Genomic DNA, 22,546 nt, shown 5'->3' with positions numbered 1-22,546 from the left:
TTTTTTTACTGGCTTGTATTTTGTCTTCGGCTGGCCGCTTCAGGTGACATACAAGTCTGCAAACCTTGGAGTTTACACACACACACACACACACACAAAATTGGTAACATGAGCTTGCTTTTTCTATATTAGAAAATGTCTCTGATGTATCTTCTGCATCAAGGACTATTGAGCATATTAAGCCGTATGAACATAATGCCTGCATTGTGATAACCTGGCTTTAGGGTTTAATATATTGTGTGAACATATTTTTGGCAATTGCTTAAGGTCTGAGAATGACTGGTAATTATGAACAAAACGCTCAAGCACAGCAATATGGCTTTAAGGAGCAGGGAAAGAGATGCAGAATCTTAGCTATACCTCTGGGGAGGTTGCAGAAGTAAAAAAAATGTACTGTCCTAGATGGGTACCTTTCTATATACAAACTATATCAACAGGCTTCTGCAAGGGGGAGTAGTAGCAAATGATATGCATCGTGACAAACCATGCGGCTTACATAAGCACAAAGTGGCCACAACTACTGTAGTCTGTTGTCTGAAGTTTGCCCCTGCTGGTTATTGTATAAACCAGAGAAAATTTATTGTATAAACCAGAGAAAATGGAGTAAATCGCTACAGTATTAAGACTAAATGGAGGCACGCATGTCATGGAAAACAGCTTGTGGCAACTTTTGAAACAAACATAAATACAAGGCGAATTTTGTGGATTATGAAACACTTCTTCAGAGTACCCGTGAAAGTGTAATTTGCTGACCATCCATGTAAATAGCCATGAAAGTATAATATGCCAGCCATCAGATGCTTTTTAGACATCGCCACATCTGCCTGTCCTAAAGGGTGGCCTTTTCAAAACACAACTGTGTGCAGTAGAGAGGTTCGGTTTTAGCACATGCCCTGGAAGCACCCCAGTTCAAGTCCTGGGAGGCCCCGCACCTCCAAAGATCCCTCCAGATGACAGATGGGCTGTCTCTCTCAGCCCAACCCACCAAATACAGTATAAATGTTTTCATGGAGAGATCTTAGAAAATCAATCCTAAAGGAAATGAACCTTGACCTGTCCTTTGGAAGAACAGATACGGAAGCTGAAACTCAAAATAACTTTGGTCACCAAATGCAACGAGAGAATTCACTGGAAAAGACCCTGATGTTGGGAAAGATTAAAGGCAAAAGGAGAAGGGATGGTTAGATATCCCAAAGGTGCTTTCCACCCTTCCCCCTCAAAAGCCAACTGGGCTTTCTCTGTTTTTTGCTTGAAGATGTTTTTGGGATGAGAAACGAAAAGTCTTCAAGCCAAAAAACAAAGCAAGTCCAGCTGCCTTTCGCAAAAAAGCACCCTTTGGGACAACCATAACCTGGTTGACTGAGAATCTCCATAAACATGGATGATTAAATAGTGTCATCGACGAGGTGGGCATGACTTTAGGCAGACTCAGGGAGACTGTGGAAGATAAGAGTGTCTGGAGTGCTGTGATCCATGGGGTTGAAGAGTCGGACGCGACTTAGCGACTGAACAACCACCACAACCACAACCACCACCACCTTAGAAAAGGCGCGATACAAATGCATTAGCAAACGACGCCTGTGGAGAGCCACCATCTGTTCCCAGGTTCTTCAAAGTGGCAGTTGATTCTTAGTCGCTTTGATACCAACGAACAAGCCGACCCCCCTCCCTCCCTCCCCCTTAGAAAGCTAAACGACAAAAAGAAGGGGATTGGGGAGCTGCGGCGGTCAAGCCACCCGGGGCGATCTTGGGGACTCCCAAGGCGCGCGCGTCCCGCGGAGCCGCTTCTCTCAGGCCAGAACCTCCCAGCTGCGCCCACCTCGGTCTCTCTCCTGCTGGCTCTCTCGCCCGGCACAGCGCGATTTGCTGGGGTTTCTGTGGCAACGTGGCTCTTTTGTCCTCCTCTCCATCCGCAGGAAACGCAAGGTGGGTCGGTCGGCATTGGGAATGGGGCGGGGTGGGGGGGAGCTCAGCTGGGCGGCAGGTGCAGCCGGTTGGCGGTCTGCGGGAGCCGAAGCCGCTTCCAGGTGAGGTGAGTCCTCACGTGCTCGGCGGATGTAACTGGATGGGAGAGAGCCCCTTTCCCTAACCCGCAAGCCTGTTGTGGTATTGCCACCCTTCCTGGTCACTAGAAACCACGCCCTCGTTCGTTTAGTCTGCCCTGCGGGGTTGTTGTGAGAATGTAACCAGGGAGGCAGGGGAAAAAAAAAAATCACTTGTGCGTGTCAACTTGAAAAGGGTGAGGTAGAACCATCCTGAAGAAACGATCTTTGATGAGAAGGACTTCACAGTTATGCCTTTCTTTTCTCAATGTGGTCGCTGGCTTTCTTGTTCTCCATCTGTGCTGATAAACAAGAAGCAAGGTTGCTTTTTTCATTTATTTTAGCTTTGATTGGTCGTTAGCACGGTGATCCTTGGTTATTGACATGGTTATTGAGACTAGCCCAGTCCAAGCGTGGAAGGGGTATAAGCCAGCAGTTTACAGAGATTTTCTCGAAAATGAAGAAGAATAATCTTTTGTGTACAATTAATGCTTGCCAATTATGAACCTGACACGCTAAACTGAGCTGGGACTTATAATTAAAAAAAATATATCATGCACATTGCATCTGAGGCATCTGATCACAAGACAGTTGTTTTGCTAGCATATATAAAGTTGCAGAGCAACTTTTAAAAACCAGGTAAGGAAACTCTGTTCAAATAGCAGTAAGTGAAATGCAGTTTGAATTATCCTATGGGCTTCTTTTTCCCTGATTGTGTTTCGTCTCTTACTCGATTTCTTTGTTATTTAGAAAAAGTGTGTTCCTTTGTTCTTTAATTGTTTCCTTCCTCTTAAGGGTTGATAAAAATTAAGTTGAGCCAGTGTTAGCTGAAGGTGGAGTCCTAAACTTCAGCTGCTGTGACAGCTAACAGAGGCTGCCACGTTTTAAGAATGGAAGCTTTAACTTACCTGAACATGGTTCTCTCCTACAAAACCATTTCAAACGCTTGACTGAGTTCAACGTAAATGCTGGCTTGGACAAAGAACCAAATATAAAATTCTGCTTGGACACCAGAAGAAAGGAAATGGATTGGCAGGGAACAGAAACCTGTAAACTTCTGGGTCCAGAAAAGGTTACAAGTTGCTGGCTTTCTGCTGTAGAGTTTAATGACCAATTTTGCTCCAGGTGCTCTTTCTGAAACTGGAGTGACAGGAGGAGCGATTAGTATGAGTCATCAGCACAGTGAAGGAAGAGGAAGGTTGTCTACAGAATTCAATTCTGATTTGTTTGGGTAAAAGGTAGACATAGAGGAGGTGTTTTTTTCCCCTGGAATTGGAACTGAGATCTCATAAAAAAAGTAAGTCTTTCATAAATTGCATTCTACTTATTGGGAGTCAATTGAATAGTGTATCAGACTTTGGTGAGGAGAGACAATAGTAGTACAGCCGCACACAGTACGTAATTTTTGGTATAAAAGTTAAATGAATTTGCAAAAGAGGGATGAATGAGAATGGATGTCGGGCCTGTGTTTAAGGGAAGCAATTAAAGCTTCAAAATTTGAAATGACTGGTACCAAGTGCCTCAATTTTGTTTGTTTTATTTCTGGCTTGTGAACAAGAAGCTCTAATGCGCACTGTTGATACTTTGCCTCTTAAAGTCTTCTTAATCTTTAAATATATTGCTTTTGTAAATGAAGGTGGGGCAGATGGAGTAGAGACTATTTTGCTTATTTTTCTTCCTGGCATATTGCAATGATTATTTTTTCCATTTGACGACAGAGATAGTAGACATATAGTAGAAGCAATAAAAACCAACCCTTTTAATGACTAGGGTATTAATGTGACCCTAGTTCTAATTTCCTTCTAACCAATGCATTTCCCCGTTCTTTTATAATTTGTGAAATCAATGGCAAATAGGGCCTGAGGTTCATTCTGATCTTAATGAGCATAATAGGAACTTTAAGAACCTTCTGTGACTGCAAAAGCATTGCCATGGCAATGAAAACGATGGCCAAGGCAATATAACCAGATAAAAAAACATGGATTTACCAGAACGCTTTCTGCTACTATTTCTGCTTGCTTACCTTTGTTCTAAGGCTTCCAAAATTATCACAGGGTTGCAACAACTCATTGTGTTTAATATGAAGGAAACCAGTTGCCCATTTGAATCTTATTGGCATTTTTGTTAATAAAGATGATGCTAAAGGTTGGTGTTTGAAATAACTCTTGCGATTATATTTTTAAAAGTATTAATCCCCTTGATCTTTTAAAACAGCAAATCATAATTTCAGTGGGTCTTCTACTTTTGTCACTTTGAAGCAGATATCTCTATTGTCTTCTCTCTGAAAAAGGTCCTGAATAAAAGAATATATTTTTTTCGTCTACTGTATTTTTTCCTCATTATACTGCTAATGGATAGAGGAGCATCGCACAGGAAGAAACCTGTTGATTCTTCTGTATCTAAATGGTATATTAGGGAATTGCAGTTTTAGAAAAATAAATGTGTTATATTTTAAAAATAGACAAGAGCCAGAGAAGCGTACTGAGGTGGACTTAGTTTGCAGTGTTTTGAAATAATAATATATTATTAATTCTTGGTCTACAACCTAGTACATCCTGCTCTCTTTGGTTTTGATTTTGTTGCTATTGATCGTGTTGTAACTTGTAATATTGGTCTTTGAGGATGATTTGCTTGGTTTTTAAAACAAGATATAATCCTGTTCTTTTATTAGTTATGAAGATTACTGAATATATTGCACTCCACCTTTAGTAAATCCCTTTAACTTACCAATCCAGTAAGTGACATACCTTTGCAACATATTGTGGTTTTTTACACAGTAGGGGATACCATTGGGTTAATGATTCAGGTTACCTTCAGTTTTCTGTTGAAGTCTCTCCGTGTGTGCATGTACATCTTTCGTGTTTCTTGGTTTCATCTCCCATCTGCACTGCTGCTCTGGATATGAGATCTCCCCTGAACTTTCTATATTTGTCTGTATAGTTCATTTTGTTCTATATTTTTATTGAAGTTTGTTATAAGATAGAATACAAATAGAAACAAAAGTCAGGAACGATAAAGAAAAGAGGTGCAAAGAGGTAGGAAGGAAGGAAGGAAGGAAGGAAGGAAGGAATGAATGACACCTTTGTCCACAAAATTTCATAATGGAATCCTAAGTGAAAAAGATGCTTTGCAATCACCAGAGAAGCATCTTTGGGTCAGCCAAAGTGCCACATTGTTTGTCAATCTTGTGCTGTTCTGGTTACTCCCAACATTCATATATATGTCTCCTCCTCTGGGTTGAGCAGATGAAATATGAAAGGGAAGGGCGAATGAGAAATCCAGGTGTCTGTCTATCAGGTTAGGAGGAAGATTATCCAATGTAATTTACTTTATCATTTCCTATTTTCTGGACTAAGGTGGGTACCCTTTGAACAATATATGGTTACCCCTTTTTAAGCCGTTTCTAGTGCCTCCCAAATAATGCCACCAAAAACTGGAAACAGACATGTATTTTAGTAAAACAAATCTCATTGCTTTCCTCAATGAAAAAGGAACTGATAAATCAGCTTTGTCTCTAATGGCATCACCATACTAATGCCAGATCTTTAGATAGGAAGCATGACAAGGCAAAGTTACTCAAAAGTGTCATTTTTCAGAGGGCCTTTATTCTTTCAATTCTTGTTGAGAGGTCTCTATGAGGGAAGACAACAGTTTTCATCTCTCTGTCCTCTGCCTATTGAATGTAACTATTTCCCCTAAAATTTAAATAGGATTTTTCTTCTCTTACTCCCCAATATTATTCCCTTCCCAAAGCAGCTACTTCTTTGCTTCACCTAGTCTCCACCGGCTTTTCTGTTGCTGGTGTTTTACTGCTAGAATGAGGGAAAGGATTGGGAAGGGGCAGAATAATTGACACATCTATACATATCAGTTATGTAGAGTTATAAATTGGATGTCTTTATGGGCAATTAAATCAATAAAGAAATGATTAGATATGATGAAGGCTGATTGTGGTTAGAAGTAAAATCTTGGCAGGTAGGAAGGCACTATTGTGGCCAAAACCTGGCTTTGCTCAAAGCAATCAAATCACTCTGAAGATACAGCATAAATGTATTAACATGCAAATGATAAATCAGCATATACTGGGCTCCCAGCAAAGCATTGGCAACATGCTGGGCAACCCTGATCAAAAGCAGAATCTCAAATTATATACCTTTGGCCTATTACATTTCAAAGAGAAGACAAAGTTACAGTAGACCCAGTGTAAATTGCAGTATGATGTTGGATTGTTTTTGATAAACCCATCTGCATGACTTTCTAATTATTTATTCCTTCCTACTAGGTCAGCATCCTAGCTACACTGTTTTGGAGACAGGCTCACTTTGGTTTACTGGGCTACATGTTCTTTTTTTTTAAAACAAATATTTTATTGAGTTTTATAAGGGTAACAAGGGAATAAGGTCAACAAAGGTAAAACAAAGGGAGACATACAAAAGGGTTAAACCAAAGGAAAGGGGTAAACACAAAAGTGGGATTAATCCCACAAAATAACATCGCTTCAGCAAGTAAACCCATCCGGGTATACATATTAAATCTTAATGATTAGTATTAAACAGCTTTCAATAACAAGTTAGTCAATATATCTCATTCATTTTACTAATTAACAATGCTTAATACTAATTAGTCATGTTAGTCATGTGGTTTGTGACTAACATGACTAATTAGTTGTAATAACTTTAAAATAGTAATATATTACTTATTGGTTATAATTTACTATATTATTAAAATCACAAATATGAAAAAAGAAGATAAGTTCATACAAATAATCATAAAATATAAATACAAATTATCAATTATCTCTTTAAGTTTTATAACCTTTTCTCATTCTATCGTATTGCTAACCATTGGTAAAAATTTTCCCATGTTTTAAAATAAATTGTGTCTTCTTTCTGAAAGTAAAGATTTCAATTAGATAGGTAAAGACGTGTAAGTTCATAAAAACAATAATATTAGACTAGTCTACCATTTAAAAGTAAAAAGGTTTTAACCCGTTTATAATAGGAGCGCCGACAATTGTGTACATTATAATTTATGAGTAAGAGAAAAGGTATTATCAAGCCTAATATTCCTAGCAAACAGAGTTCTGGTTTTAATTCTATCTGTACTTTAATCATCTTTTCTAGCCACATATGAATCTTAAACCAAAATTTCTTAGCATTAGGGCATATCCACCAGAGATAGTAATAAGTGCCTGGTTGTTATTTACATTTCCAACACATATTTGCTACATTTTTAAACATTTTCTCTAATCTAACTGGTGTCATGTGCCGTCTATAAAACATTTTATATAAATTTTCCTTGTATGCAGCTGCTTTAGTAAGTTTAATATTTTGGTCCCATAGTTTTTGCCAATCTTCTAAATCTATAGAATAACCAAAGTTCTTTGCCCACACTATCATTGTTTCTTTCACTTGTTCTTCTTCCATCTTCCAGTTTAACAAAAATTTATAGAGTTTCTTAATCAAATTTTCGTCTGTTTTCAAGAATATTTTATCTAATGGTGTCTGTTCTTTGTAAAATCCCATTACTTTTACATCTTTTTCATATCTTGTTTGAATTTGCAAATATGACCACCATGTTAAATCAATACCATTTTGTTGAAGATCTTGCCTATCTTTAAGTTTTCCTTCTTTATCTAAAATGTCTTTATAGACCGCAAGTTTATCATAGTTAATTAAATTCGGATACGCAAATGCTTCCATTGTTGAAAGCCACTCAGGTACTTTCATATAAATTTTATTTTTAATTCTCTCCCACTCTGAAAGTAGTACATTCCTTATAGCCTGCGTTTGAAAGTATTTATGTACTTTATTTTTCTCATACCATAGGAAAGCGTGCCAACCCAGTTGCAAATCGTGTCCCTCTAAATAAAGCAGTCGTTTATTTCTCATGGGCTACGTGTTCTTGACTGGTTCTTCTTCCTTGTCATCACTCTGGGCCAATTCAGCTTGCTGTGAATGTTTTCTTATCTTCACAAGGGCATTTCATAGGATTGGTAGTGACTGCCATCACATATGTATGTCGGGCATTTTACGACTATATTCTCCCATTTCTTTTCCCTCCCCTTCAGATGTACAAAATGATGGAAAGGCAGGCAGGCAGGCAGGCAGGAAAGAAGGAAGGAAGGAAGGAAAGGAAGGAAGGAAGGAAGGAAGGAAGGAAGGAAGGAAGGAAGGAAGGCAGTGTTGAAGGAAAAGTCTTCATCATGTTTCAGTCCAAGCCGGGAATAAACAACATGGCGACTGCTTTAGAAAGAAGGTTGCAGTTTATTGAAGAGGAGAGCCAGACAGGAAGATGGCTCTGGAAGAAAAGAGAGCAAGCACATGTAGGGAGTGGGTTTTTATACCCTCTGGAGCCTTTTGTTTGGAGTTGTTCCTGTGGCATGAACTTTGACCTGAGTCTTAGTGTGCCTTTCTTGTATTCTGATGGTGGTGGGTTAATCCTATTATGTCCCAAGGATCATATCCTGCTTCCCTGTGGCTGTGGCTGATGACTCTTAGTTTTTTGGTGTTGATTCTAGGGATCTTTCTTCCTAATCCCAGTTTCCTGATTCCAGTCTTTCTGACAAGATTATCTGCATTTCTGCAGACTTGGTTTCTGTTTGGGGCAGAGAGACTTGGGGTGTGTGTGTGTTGGTTTCTGCCTTTAAAATCCTTTAGGGAAATATATTCTGCCTTTTAAATATTTCCAAAAATATTTCTTTCTCTCGGGGGGCTGACTTACCACGGAAGGAAGGAAGGAAGGAAGGAAGGAAGGAAGGAAGGATGGAAGGAAGGAAGGAAGGGAGACTGAAGATGAGAGCAACCTCCATAAATAGAAAATGAGATAGCAACAAGCATTTTTAGCATTTTAGGTTTTAGTAAATGTGTATATTTCATAACAATGCCTGGACATCTCATACTTGCAGATGTGCCCCAGGGTAAAAAAAAAAGTTTCCTAACATCATGCTTTTATGAGATTTATAGCCTGCCGTTTATTCAAGAGTTCAAAGCAGAATGCATCATTTTTTTTCTTCCTCTTTTTTCTGCAATAACAGTCCTGTGATGTTGGTTGAGCTGCAACTTAGAGCCACCCAATGAGATCTCATGGCTGATGGTAGACTTAAACCCGAGTCTGCCTGCTCCTAGTCCAGCACTTTCACCATTGCACATTATGTGAGGTCGTGATGAAGAAGGTCAATTCCCCTCAAATGTGCAATTTAGGACTAATGAATTGATTTTAGTAATGTCACTGTTTTTTCCAGGTTTTGATTCTTTACATCTTTTTTCACTTTCACCCTGAAGGTTATGTTGCACAGCACGGAGCTGGCATTTGCCAGAAACAGAAATGAGACTAAACCAATTACCTTAATTTAGTTAGGTATTTTAATTTAATAAAACTTCTGTTTTTGACTAGAAACTGTGTGGTTCACTGATAAAGATCCTTTTCTATCAGTCCTTCTCTCATGCACTGTTTGTTTCCAACCATATTTTGCTCCCCACCTTCAATAAGTGGGCTGCTGTCTCTGGCTATCAGTTTTTTCTGAAAAAAATAAAAATAAATAAAACCCCCAACACACTGTATTTCATGCACTTCCACCTTAAACCTCAAGACTGATTTTGTAGTGTTTATTTCAGACTTGCTTGCATCTCACATTGAAACATTTTCCTATTCTTTGTTTGCTAGCATTCTTATAACCCTTTGAAACGCAAAACATAACAACAATAACAGTATCATCTGGAGCACCACTTGAACATTACAAACATTGATAACATCAGTCAATTGATAAAAGCAGCTTAACTTTGAACAATTTACATCTTTCAATAACCTTTAATAATATTCAACAACATCTGCCTATCCCAGATCCTTGGGAACACCTCGATAGGTGGACCAAAATGCCAGATTCAGCCTAATGATCTGGCTGACTGTGACCCAATCATAATACTTTATTAAACTTGTACAGGTAGTCCTCGACTTACAACAGTTCATTTAGCAACCGTTTGAAGTTACAATGGCACTGAAAAAAGTGACTTATGACAGTTTCCCCAAGATCATGTGATCAGAATTCAGATGCTTGGCAACTGACTCTATTTATGATGGTTGCCATGTCCCGGGGTCTTTTGTGACCTTCTGACAAGCAAAGTCAATGGAAAAGCCAGATTCATGTAACAACTCCGTTACTAACTTAACAACTGCAATGATTCACTTAACAACTGTGGCAAGAAGGATGGTAAAATGGGGCAAAATTCACTTAACAAATGTCTCACTTAGCAACAGAAATTTTGGGCTCAATTGTGGTCATAAGTCGAGAACTACTTAACTCTCAATGACTCTGGTTGGCTCAAACAGACAAATTTATCAATAAAAGATAAAAATAAAAGATGATGTGAAAAAGTAAGGGGTCTTATTCCCCCTTGCTGAAGGTCTGAGTGATGTAGGAGTAACAACTGCTTAGTGTTCTTTCCCCCCATTTAGCCTTCTAATTCAGGAAAAGGAAAGAAAAATCTGTAATGGGACAAGATGGAGAAAGGTTATACATGGATGTTGATTTTTCTGCCCCCCCCTTTTCCAAATTTGGCAGCTCAAGATTCATTTGGGAAATAAGTCCCGAAGATGGAGGAGACTCCTGCGAGACCCGCAAGTCCCATCGGGCTGACCTACATAGTGGCCGCTTCACAGATCTTGGGCCTTGCTGTCATCACGGTGATGGCAGCCTGGATTGGACAGTACCGAGGTGGCGTTGCCTGGGACAGCTCTCAACTACTATTTAACGTCCACCCCCTGTGCATGGTCATTGGGATGGTGTTCCTTCAAGGTGATGGTAAGAATTTTGGAAGGAATGGGAGGTCTGCTTTGACAGGAAGCTTTCACATGCAAGGCATGTGGATAAGGTGTGTCATCCAAGGGAGGAGACATAATTGGTTGTCTAGAGCAGGGGTCCCCAGCCCCAGGGCCACGGCCCAGTACCAGGTCATGACCTATTCGGATTTGGTCCCTGCGAGTGGCTAGAGCACGCATGCTCATCTTGCACAAGCAGCAGGCTGGCAGACACTCAAGGGCTGCATGCGTGCCTCGTGTGTGCCGGCCTGTAGCTTGTGCAGCCCAATTCCCCTCTCTCTCCCCCTAGTCGGACCGCCAAGCTGCAAATGTTGAGGACCGCTGGCCTAGAGGCATAATTTGGAAAGTGGGTAAACTGACCGTGACTTTTTGCCTCCTCCCACAAATGAGAGGGGCTTGGAGAGGCCCAGAAAGTCTCCTCTCCTTCCACTTGGGTCTCTCTTCCTTCCAGTTGGGAACCCTCAAACTATGATTTGGCTTAGCAGCCAGCTATAACTATTTACAGCTTTTCAGGTTTTTTAAATTTATATTTCAAAATTTGTCCTACCCTTGTGCAAATATATATAAATACATTTTAGAAAATCAGCTACAGTAGAGCGCATCCTAAAGGGAGCTTAACCCAGATCCCCAATCAGATGGGGGAAAGAGTTCCTTATACATCATTTTCTATTTTGAAAGGAAAATTATGCTTGCCCATAATTGGTCAGACGAGAGAGCAGCAGATGCAGTGTCCCTTATAGCATTGCTAAGAATCATTTCGCTTGCCTAGTTGACATAGAGCTTCTAATGGTTCAGGAGCAAGCAAGGGACATCCTGGTTATTGCTGATGCTTATGGGATGAGCAGACTTTTTTCTGCTCTTCATGCAATAGAACATGGATTTTTTTAAATCTATGGAAGAGAACCCAGTGGAAGGCAAGGGAAAGAGCGTTAGCAGTTGGAGCATAGAGACCCTCAATCTGCATGCACAGAAAAATTATGCACCTGTGTTCAGTCTATGGAGTCCCCAGTATGCCTCCTCTGGCGATCTCCTGCTGCGTTTACACCCCTCCTTGCTGTTGCCATTGACAACCACGATTTATATTTTCTTAAAACAGTCAGGTAGCCTGCAGATTGGGAGCTGCGTAGCTCCTGCTGTCTTAAATTCTCTCTTGACTGCATGTATTTATTTAAAATATTCAAATCTTTCATTTTTAATTTGAATACATGAACCTGATATACATAAAGACATAAAACAAATTAAAAAAACGAAGCAGCTCAAAATATGACCCATCTGAAAGTCCTTGGATCAATTGAAATGCTTTTGCTTAATACCCCAAAGATTGCAATCCATGCAGGCAAGAGAGTGAGGAAGCGAGGGGAACTGACCACCCACCCACCTAATCCTTATTTCCTCTTCTTATTCTCCAGCTCTTCTGGTTTACCGTGTCTTCAGGAATGAGAGCAAGAAATCCACGAAGATCCTGCATGGGCTCATCCATTTCTTTGCACTTATCATTGCGTTGGTTGGTAAGGCATAATGAACCTGCCTGGAATCTTCTATCACACTTTCTGAGCCTTGTCTTCAAAGGTCATCACTGATGTTCCTAGGGATGTTAGGCTCAAGAGAGGAGATGAGGATTCCCCGATTATTTGGGAGCTTCTATTTCAGTTGTATTTCATAGATACAACATTTTCTGCCTCTTGTGAAGATGAAACCACTGGGCAGCATTTCTTTACCTATCTAAAGCATATTTCTGCTGGAGTAGTTGGGGTGGTGTATAGCTAAGTGAGACTGCACTTACCTGCCATTTTCATCTCACAAAAATGCAACTGGCAGCTTGTTTGCAGCTTGCGCTGATATTTCACTGTGTAGTGTGTCTTCCATTCTTATACTGTAAAGATAGCTAGATAGCTAGATAGATAGACAACCTTTATTGTCATTTTTTTTACTGTAGGTACAATGGCACACATTAAAAATGAAATTTAGTTGCTTGCTCTCAAGTGTACATATACACAACCCATTTAAAAATACTATAAACAACATAGAGAGGGAAAAGAAAGAGGTCTCTGCTTTTTGCCTGGGAATAAAAAAAAAAGATAGTGGCGATCCATTTAATATTATTGCCAAGGAATCCTAGGGACATATATGTATATTTGGTAGGAGTTGAATTTGACTTAAGGGGACTTAGCTAAGAGCGGGAATCACCATGGTACTACAAGGGACCCTGCTAAAAGTTCCTTCAAATGGATTACTACTGAGTCCAGCCTTCTGCTCAATGCAGGAATCCAAATAACAGTATCTGGGATAGATGATTGTCCAGCCAGTTGAACATATCCAGTGAAGAAATACCTATACCTTCTAGGGAACCATCAAATTGCTCTTTCTGTTAGAATTTTTCTCTTCACGCTTGGTTGGAAGATGTCCTTCTATGTAACTCAAATCCATTCTTTATCTTGTATATAAATGCTGCAATTACTGTAAGTTGGGCAAAGATGCCCCACAATGTCTCCTAAAGACAAAAAGGATTTTGGAACATGTTTTCTGGCTTGGGAAGATTTGGAATGCCAAGTACCATTTTCATCATCCCAGATAACGGTGGACCGGCTGTTCTTCTATTTCCCAACTATTCCTAGAGTAGTCCTTGTCTCAACATTATGGAGTAGATAGTGGTAGGTTAGGAGAGAAGGGGAGATTTTTAAAGAATTTGACTGCCCCACTTTCCCTTTAGGTCTGATTGCTGTTTTCCAGCACCACAGGAATCAAGGCTTTCCAGATATGTACAGCCTCCACAGCTGGTGTGGCATCATTGCATTTGGCTTCTACTTTGCACAGGTAAGGTGGGTAAGGTGGGCTTGTTGCACATGAAGGGCTAGTGGAAGAAGCATGCTCGGAGTTATGTAACTGCCTTTTGGAACATAATTCTGCTCTAGAGAGTACCTGCTTGATGAAAAGCTTGAAGGCAGCTGCTCTGAGGATCCACGGCCTCTTTTAGATTTTTATTTGAAATCTGGACCATAAAAGGAAATGCTATAGGATTTCCTGCCTGAGCAGGGGGTTGGACTAGAAGATCTCCAAAGGTCCCTTCCAATAATAATAATAATAATAATAATAATAATAATAATAATAATAATAATAATAATAATAATAATAATAATAATAATTATTATTATTATTCTGTTGTTATTATTATTATTATTATTTTACATTGAAATGGTGAAGCGTCAGATAGAGGGCATTTAAAATGTATTTCTCTTGGTGTACCTCCAGGTATAACTATTTAAGTCAATATTTTGTTATTTTTGCTGGAAGGAACTTCTTCCAAGCTATCAAATAGCTCCAATAAGCCCAGATCCTCAGGGAAGAATGGTAAAAGCAAATTTCATGCCTATAATAAGTGATTTTTTTTCTTAATGCAATCTGTGAAAATTTTTACATGTAGAATGAGGCTGTTTTGTCTCAATACCTATTTTCTACGTCTTTGCATTTAAGGATCATTGCTATTTTATTGCCCACTCATCCAATTTAGAAAGATCCTCATCAGGTTTTTATTCTTTGTTCACTACAAAAGGTGTGCGTGACCTGAGCCATACTTGAGAGCATTCTAGTTGACATTAACTTCAACTGCATTGTATTTTTTCCTTCAGAAAAGATGTGTGATCATCAGGAACAGCTTTGCTTGAGTGGCTGGCAGTACCTTGACTGCTTGTCGCAAAGTGAGCTCCATAAGAGTCTTATTTGCAAGTGGTGCTTTTTAATCTGAATGATCTGGTATTGAGCAATACAGTGACCCATTGTGAACATGATACTGAATTATTCAAGGATGGTAAAAAGATAGTGAGATAGACTTGGAAACATCCTCTCCAAAATTCAAGAGTAGGCTACACAAAGGCAAATGTTGTTAAATGCAAAATGAATGTAAAATATTGTGTGTTGAAGCAAACATTTCTCATTCCATGTATGCAGACTGAGTTCACACTTTGAGTTATAATTCATTTGTAGTAGTGCAAGTGACGGAATTTGCTCCATACTTTCATAGTCCATACTTCCTACTTCATAGGGGACTGGAGGCTAAAACGTATAAGGAACGGCTGCTGGAATTGGATATGTATATTGTGGGAAGTTAACCCAGAGAAGGAAATATTAAAAAGGCAGGAAAAAATATTGTTCACCAAAAGGATTTTTTAAAAGCATTTTTTGAAAAGCAGAAACCAAACCTGGCCTCATCTCTTTGCCCAGGGCAGTAGTTAGTCTTATACATATGCAGATGTGGAACCATCAGGAAGTTTGGAGCCAGGGATCTCAAGACAAAAGAAGCTCTTAAGAGTCATTAGCCCCATCACCTGGGAAGCAGGAGAGTCATTAGCCCCATCACCTGGGNCCACAGGAACAGGAAACTTCCAGGCAGGGCTAGAGGGTATAAAAAGACCATCTGCCCATGTGCTCACTCTCTTTTTCTTCTCCTCTGCTGCTTATCTGTCTTCTGCAATAAACTGTAACCTTCTTCCCAAAGCAGTCGCCATGTTTGCTTATTTATTCCCGGCTTGGATGAACCAGGATGAAGACTTACTTCTAACACTAGTTTAATGAAAAGAAGGACGAGGGGGAACATGATAGCAGTGTTCCAATATCTCAGGGGCTGCCACAAAGAAGAGGGAGTCAAGCTATTTTCCAAAGCGCCTGAAGGCAGAACAAGAAGCAATGGGTGGAAACTAATCAAGGAGAGAAGCAACCTAGAACTAAGGAGAAACTTCCTGACAGTTAGAAAAATTAACCAGTGGAACAACCTGCCTCCAGAAGCGGTGAATGCTCCAACACTGGAAGTTTTTAAGAAGAGACTGGACAGCCATTTGTCCGAAATGGTGTAGGGTTCCTGCCTGAGCAGGGGGTTGGACTAGATGACCCCCAAGGTCCCTTCCAACTTTACTACTACTACTACTACTACTACTACTACTACTACTACTACTACTACTACTATTATTATTATTATTATTATTATTATTATTATTATTATTATTATTATTATTTTACATTGAAATGGTGAAGTGTCAAATAGAGGGCATTTAAAATGTATTTCTCTTGGTGTACCTCCAGGTATAACTATTTAAGTCAATATTTTGTTATTTTTGCTGGAAGGAACATCTTCCAAGCTATCAAATAGCTCCAATAAGCCTAGATCCTCAGGGAAGAATGGTAAAAGCAAATGTCATGCCTATAATAAGTGATTTTTTTTCTTAATGCAATCTGTGAAAATTTTTACATGTAGAATGAGGCTGTTTTGTCTCAATACCTATTTTCTACGTCTTTGCATTTAAGGATCATTGCTATTTTATTGCCCACTCATCCAATTTAGAAAGATCCTCATCAGGTTTTTATTCTTTGTTCACTGCAAAAGGTGTGCGTGACCTGAGCCATACTTGAGAGGATTCTAGTTGACATTAACTTCAACTGCATTGTATTTTTTCCTTCAGAAAAGATGTGTGATCATCAGGAACAGCTTTGCTTGAGTGGCTGGCAATACCTTGACTGCTTGTTGCAAAGTGAGCTCCATAAGAGTCTCATTTGCAAGTGGTGCTTTTTAATCTGAATGATCTGGTATTGAGCAATATAGTGACCCATTGTGAACATGATACTGAATTATTCAAGGATGGTAAAAAGATAGTGAGATAGGCTTGGAAACATCCTCTCCAAAATTCAAGAGTAGGCTACACAAAGGCAAATGTTGTTAAATGCAAAATGAATGTAAAATATTGTGTGTTGAAGCAAACATTTCTCATTCCATGTATGCAGACTGAGTTCATACTTTGAGTTATAATGTCATTTGTAGTAGTGCAAGTGACGGAATTTGCTCCATACTTTCATAGTCCATACTTCCTACTTCATAGGGGACTGGAGGCTAAAACGTATAAGGAATGGCTGCTGGAATTGGATATGTCTAGTTTAATGAAGAGAAGGACGAGGGGGAACATGATAGCAGTGTTCCAATATCTCAGGGGCTGCCACAAAGAAGAGGGAGTCCAGCTATTCTCCAAAGCGCCTGAAGGCAGAACAAGAAGCAACGGGTGGAAACTAATCAAGGAGAGAAGCAACCTAGAACTAAGGAGAAACTTCCTGACAGTTAGAAAAATTAACCAGTGGAACAACCTGCCTCCAGAAGTGGTGAATGCTCCAACACTGGAAGTTTTTAAGAAGAGACTGGACAGCCATTTGTCCGAAATGGTATAGGGTTTCCTGCCTGAGCAGGGGGTTGGACTAGATGACCCCCAAGGTCCCTTCCAACTTTACTACTACTACTGCTACTACTACTACTACTACTACTACTACTACTATCATCATCATCATCATCATCATCATCATCATCATCATCATCATCATCTCTGAGGGCCTATTCTCCCTGACATTTTATTTTTTTTAAATTCAGTTTCTAAGAAGAATTTGGAGAAAAAAAAACCCGGCAATATATTGACCTAAGTTCTAATAGCCCTGCAGTAAATGATATTGATTTGTAGAGAGATCATGTTAGGAGTTTCATGATCTACTTTTATGACTTTCTTGCAAGCAAAAATCAATGGGGGAGCCAGATTCACTTACTAACCATGTTATTATCTTAACAACTGCAGTGATTCACTTAACAACTGTGGCAATCACCTAAATATGAGCCAGCAGTGTGCTGCAGCTGCCAAAAAGGCCAACACAGTGCTAGGTTGCATTAACAGAGGGATAGAATCAAGATCACGTGAAGTGTTAATACCACTTTACAATGCCTTGGTAAGGCCACACTTGGAATACTGCATCCAGTTTTGGTCACCACGATGTAAAAAAGATGTTGAGGGGGGACATGATAGCAGTGTTCCAATATCTCAGGGGCTGCCACAAAGAAGAGGGAGTCCAGCTATTCTCCAAAGCGCCTGAAGGCAGGATAAGAAGCAATGGATGGAAACTAATCAAGGAGAGAAGCAACCTAGAACTAAGGAGAATGAAGGACTGTCAATCTTGTTAATTGGTCACCTTGTTGGACGGAGGTCTTCACCACTTACGAGGTTGTGACCTTCAAAAATTCTTCTCTGACCTGTCGGTAAACAGGCTTTACCATATCCCAAAGGACGGACTCGTCCCCCAAGGACTAGATGACCTTCAAGGTCCCTTCCAACTTTACTATTATTATTATTATTATTAAGAAAGGTTGTAAAATGAGGCAAAATTCACTTAGTAGCTGTCTTACTTAACAAGAGAAATTTTGGGCTCAATTGTGGTCATAAGCCGAGGATTACCTGTAGTTAAGATCTCATCCAATCCATGGTTATTTTTAAGTTTATACAGAATTTTTTTTTTTTCAAATGGTGGGGTAATATAAACCTCTAAATTGAATTTAACGCAGCTTGCCATCCTTAGGGATTTGTTTTGTCATTGGTGATACTTCTGATACTTTAGTCAAGATCTAGAGAAAGTAAGCCTGTGGAAGAGTTGAACTGCGAGAGGTGTGCGGTATTTGTAATGTTTGAATTCTGCTTTGTTTTCCTCCTCAGTGGCTCTTTGGATTTTACATCTTCCTCTTCCCTGGAGCATCGTTCTCAGTCCGCAGTAGATACAAACCACAGCATGTCTTTTTTGGAGCCTTCCTCCTCATCCTTTCCATCGCTACTGCTCTGTTGGGTATTCTGGAACAGCTACTCTTCAAAATAAAGCAAGTTATGGTTTTGTTAATGTATGCCTACATAGTATTTATATTTAAACCAGGGTTTTAAAAATTATTTTAAATAATAATAATGATAATGATGATGATGATGATGATGATAATAATAATAATAATAATAATAATAATAATAATAATAATAATAATAATAGTCTCAAAAAGCAACAAACATACCTCATGCTCCTTCCTCCTATTTTGAACATAACAACAACAACAACCCTGTGAGATAGGTTGGACTAAGAGACTAAGTGACTAGGGTCACTCAGTTGGTTTTCATGCCTCAGGTAGGACTAAAACTCACAGTCACCTGGTTCCTAGGCTGATGCCTTAACCACTAGGCCAAACTGGCTCAACCACCTGCCTTAACTACTAGACCAAACTAGATCACATTAGTTTGATAATTGTCGGGTCTTTTTCACTCAGTTTAGATTTTTCTGGGTTGAGAGAGGCTGAGATACTAGGCTGAGAGCAAAAATGTGAAATATAAATAGTTACTTATGGCTGATATAAGCTGCTTAGTATAATTCAGAATTACGGAAAATAAACAATCCAGACATTCTGGAAAATAATGATGTTTCAGCTTTGTCCAGCTCCTGATGCTCATTTATATTAGAAACTTAACACTGTTTCCCTCAAATGTTCTTCCCTGTCTTAAATCGCTACCGTAACTGAGGTTTTGCATGTTTTGCTGATGAAGTTGGAGTATGTTAATAGATCTATAAACCATCTCATAATCTTATGTGATCGAGTAGCTTCTACCATTTTTTTTGCAAATGTCATGATGATTTTTCTTCATCTAGATGTAAACTATGTTTTTTTAAGTGAGTTATTTCTTTCTGTACACTTGTTGAACTTCTAAACATCTTTCTCTGTGAGTAGTATTGAGGCCTGAGAGTTACTAAATATGTGCTATTGTTTTAGTTTTTATTTGCTTAATTTTCATGGAGAACCTAATTATCCTCATTATCGTGGATTCTTCAGGTCTGTTAGACTACAATACAGTTGGACTACTATTTCCAACTAGCCAAGTGCCATGTTGTCTGGGAATTATTACTCAGTCCAGTACATCTGGAACACAGCTGATGGGAAATGTTATTGTCACTCTTTTGATGATGTTTTCTTGATTTATGCCACTACATTCGATTACACATGTGCAGTATAAGCCTGTTCCCTGTTGAGGATTAGATATATGTCTTTGGAGGTTTTCAGAGATGATGCTGAAATCAAAATTTCCTTTTGATTTTTTTTTTGTCCTAACATTTCCTTTATCTGGCTCCATTTCTTCCCCGTTTCTTCTTTCTTCCACAGAGTTTCTGCCATTAAAGTCAGAATTGGTTGTGCTTGGGGCAGCTTTATAAGCACTATAAAATGAATGAATGAATGAATGGATGGATGGGTGAGCTGTGAAGTAAACGACCCCAGCATATAAAGTATTGCTTAAAAAATTGTGAACCTTTTCGATTTTTCAATATTTCTGCATAATTATGACCTAAAATATAATCTGTTCTCCATACAGGTTGTACAATTAGATCAGGGGTATCAAACTTGCAACGTCACATGACGTGTTGCGACGTATTGCGACTTTTTTTCCATTGCCGGCAATGGGGTGAGCACAGTTTTGGCATGACGCATCCGGCCTTTGGGGAGTCAGTTTGACACCCCTGAATTAGATAAAGAGAACGCAGTCGAACAAATGAGCCAAAAAGATAATACTTGTTCATTGATTTATTGAGGAAAATGAGTGGAAGTGTGGAAAAACCTTAATATTGTTCGTCTACTTTTGCAGGGATACCTACAACCTCTTTGTCTCAGAAGGAATCCTTGCCAACACCTTGGGCCTCCTAATAATAGCTTTTGGGGCAGTTGTGGGTTACATCTTAACCCGGGAAGAATGGCGGAGACCGCCACTGGCTGAGGAGCTGGCATTGTCCATGGATTTCAAAAACCTCACTGAAGAAGGAAGCCCAACAAGTACGCACTGAGGCTTGCTGTGCCATCTGCATTGAGGAGCTCTGTTTCTATGTGGTATCTGACTTGTCCTGTAGCATCATGCAATTGCCACTGTTACACATATGTAAGCAGTCCTTTTGTTTCATGACTCCCATCGCACATGTTTTATATTTTCACACTGTTTTTTTCAATTGCTATTATAAATGTAGCACAGTGAGAAGGATCTGTAGCCCCTGAGCTGTGTCAGTCATTTGTGCAAGTGGAGATTATTTGTCATGTTCCCTGTTGAATAAAAGCATGATAAGATTTCAGGTTATTATTATGCCATAGGATTAAATCCAGAGTGGGCAATTTTTGGAGGAGGAGACTGCACTTTTGGGGTATCAAAGCCACAGTAAAAAAAGGAGGTGGGACTGGGATTTTGGTGACTTCATTTTATGTACCTTTGTTTGTATGTATATTTAATTTGGGGGACTATGATAAACCTATCAATCGTCTTACACACATTTTGTTTTGCTTCCTGCTGATAATCAGCAGAAATCAAATATCTTTATTATGTTCTTTGACCAGAATTTATAATAGCACAAAATAGCACCTCTCTTTCGTTTGGCAATTTGCTGCTAAATTTCAGTAGTAATTTTGAGGGCCTCTGAAAAGTGTGCAAGAAATGGATTCCATAGATAATTATGGACCAGGAGCCACACACTCATGTGTTAGTTGCTTTTGCAGTATTGTTGGCAACCTCAAATGGATCAGATGTTAGGAGGATAGCAGCTTCTGAAACTGTAACACTGACAGATCAATAGCAAATACAATTTCAAATGAAAATTGATCATTCAGTGTCATAAGTATACATATAGTTTTTCCATCTGTTTCCATGAAGAAATCAAACTCAGTAGGGGATAGGATAGAAAACAGATGTGTCTCTTTTGCAGTTTAACATTTATTTTTCCTTTGACAGCAGATATTTGATTGAAATGCCTGTTCTTTCTGTCATCATTGCCTTGAGAACTATCAGATTTGACTGTGTTGACTTCTGCACTTACTGTTAAATAATCTCTCTGCAATGTGTGTGGATAAAAGCCTTTCTTTTGATATATATAAAAGGGTGGGAGATTTGGGATTCTTGCCAATTCAGTTAATGCCCCTAAAACTGAATTTATAGACATAAGCTAACTTTTCCCATATTGGCTGAGAATTTTGGGAATGGCATGCCCAAGGTATCTAGAAGGTACCAGAGAGAAAAGCTGGTTTCAGTACAGCTGTCTTATTTCTCTGTCATTTTCTGAATGATGAAATGTTTTGAAAAATCAGAAGAATTGTTAAAGAAACAATTGCTTTCTGGGCAATTATGGAGATATTCAGTGCATCCATCGTAATAAGAAAAAGATATTTACCTCAAATATTTTTCATAATGTAGCTAGTAGAATGCTTAGCTAACAAAGATGAAGGCACTTCTCAAATGCCAAGTGTTACATGGGAATTATGCATTTCCTCAAGTACTCATTGACCTTTCTTAACAAAGCAGACTCCAAATATTTAACAGAGTGAAAGGGGGGGAGTGATCTACTTCTTTAAGCAACAACTTTTACTTAACAATGTATTGCCTCAAAACAACTTTCTCTTATTCTGGAATTGTTTTGCTTGTGTTTGACACGTAAGCTGGATTCCAATAAATATTTGCAGCAAAAAAGAAAAGAAATTTGACTCTTGTTGTTTGTATGACTCAACCAAGTGTTTTAGCCTCCTTTTGTGTTTTCCAAATTCTCCAACCGCACCCAAACCTGGTCCAGAAGTCATACTAAAAATGTGACATTTCCCAACAACCTCCTTACTATCTCCTGATGCACCATAACCTTTCTCATGGGTGTGTGGCTGGTCTCACTAAAGACAACAGCTGAATGTTGTGAGTTAGAAACAGCCTCTTTTTCTGACAACAATTTCCAAGGGTGGCCAGGGGGATTGTAGAGATATAAAATCAGGAAGCACCACAAGGAGGCAGCAAAAGGCTGTTTAGAAGTTCATCCTAAACAGAATGTTAAATCTTTCCAGAGACCCGTCAGTA

At 39.1% G+C, this 22,546-nt stretch overlaps 1 protein-coding gene across 4 annotated transcripts; it reads left to right on the top strand.

Annotated features, from left to right (window-relative positions):
- The first annotated feature begins 1,993 nt into the window (after window positions 1–1,993).
- LOC107282202 (cytochrome b561) lies at window positions 1,994–22,169 on the top strand. Of its 4 annotated transcripts, none has more exons than XM_015809956.1 (6): window positions 1,994–2,032; window positions 10,603–10,842; window positions 12,269–12,367; window positions 13,570–13,673; window positions 18,365–18,522; window positions 20,318–22,169. In XM_015809956.1, exons 2-6 carry the CDS (start codon window positions 10,635–10,637, stop codon window positions 20,511–20,513), a joined length of 765 nt encoding a protein of 254 aa, XP_015665442.1. In that variant the 5' UTR covers window positions 1,994–2,032; window positions 10,603–10,634; the 3' UTR covers window positions 20,514–22,169. The 4 variants fall into 4 exon arrangements, with proteins under 4 accessions (XP_015665442.1, XP_015665445.1, XP_015665444.1 ...); XM_015809959.1 differs by having other exon boundaries at window positions 2,008–2,027; XM_015809958.1 differs by lacking the exon at window positions 1,994–2,032 and adding an exon at window positions 2,665–2,681.
- The last annotated feature ends 377 nt before the right edge of the window (window positions 22,170–22,546 follow it).

Source organism: Protobothrops mucrosquamatus, unplaced genomic scaffold (genome assembly GCF_001527695.2).
Source record: "Protobothrops mucrosquamatus isolate PMUCROS unplaced genomic scaffold, P.Mucros_1.0 scaffold6, whole genome shotgun sequence".
NCBI lineage: Eukaryota > Metazoa > Chordata > Lepidosauria > Squamata > Viperidae > Protobothrops > Protobothrops mucrosquamatus.
The sequence above is the reverse complement of the archived record's forward strand: the minus strand, read 5'-3'. Positions and strand labels throughout refer to the sequence as shown.

What these genes read in the sequence shown, in the direction of transcription:
- LOC107282202 (XM_015809956.1), top strand. Translation starts at nt 10,635, where the DNA reads ATGGAGGAGACTCCTGCGAGACCCGCAAGTCCCATCGGGCTGACCTAC. An exon ending in GGTGTTCCTTCAAGGTGATG is followed by an intron (nt 10,843 to 12,268) that starts GTAAGAATTTTG and finishes CTTATTCTCCAG; the next exon opens with CTCTTCTGGTTTACCGTGTC. An exon ending in TTGGCTTCTACTTTGCACAG is followed by an intron (nt 13,674 to 18,364) that starts GTAAGGTGGGTA and finishes TTTCCTCCTCAG; the next exon opens with TGGCTCTTTGGATTTTACAT.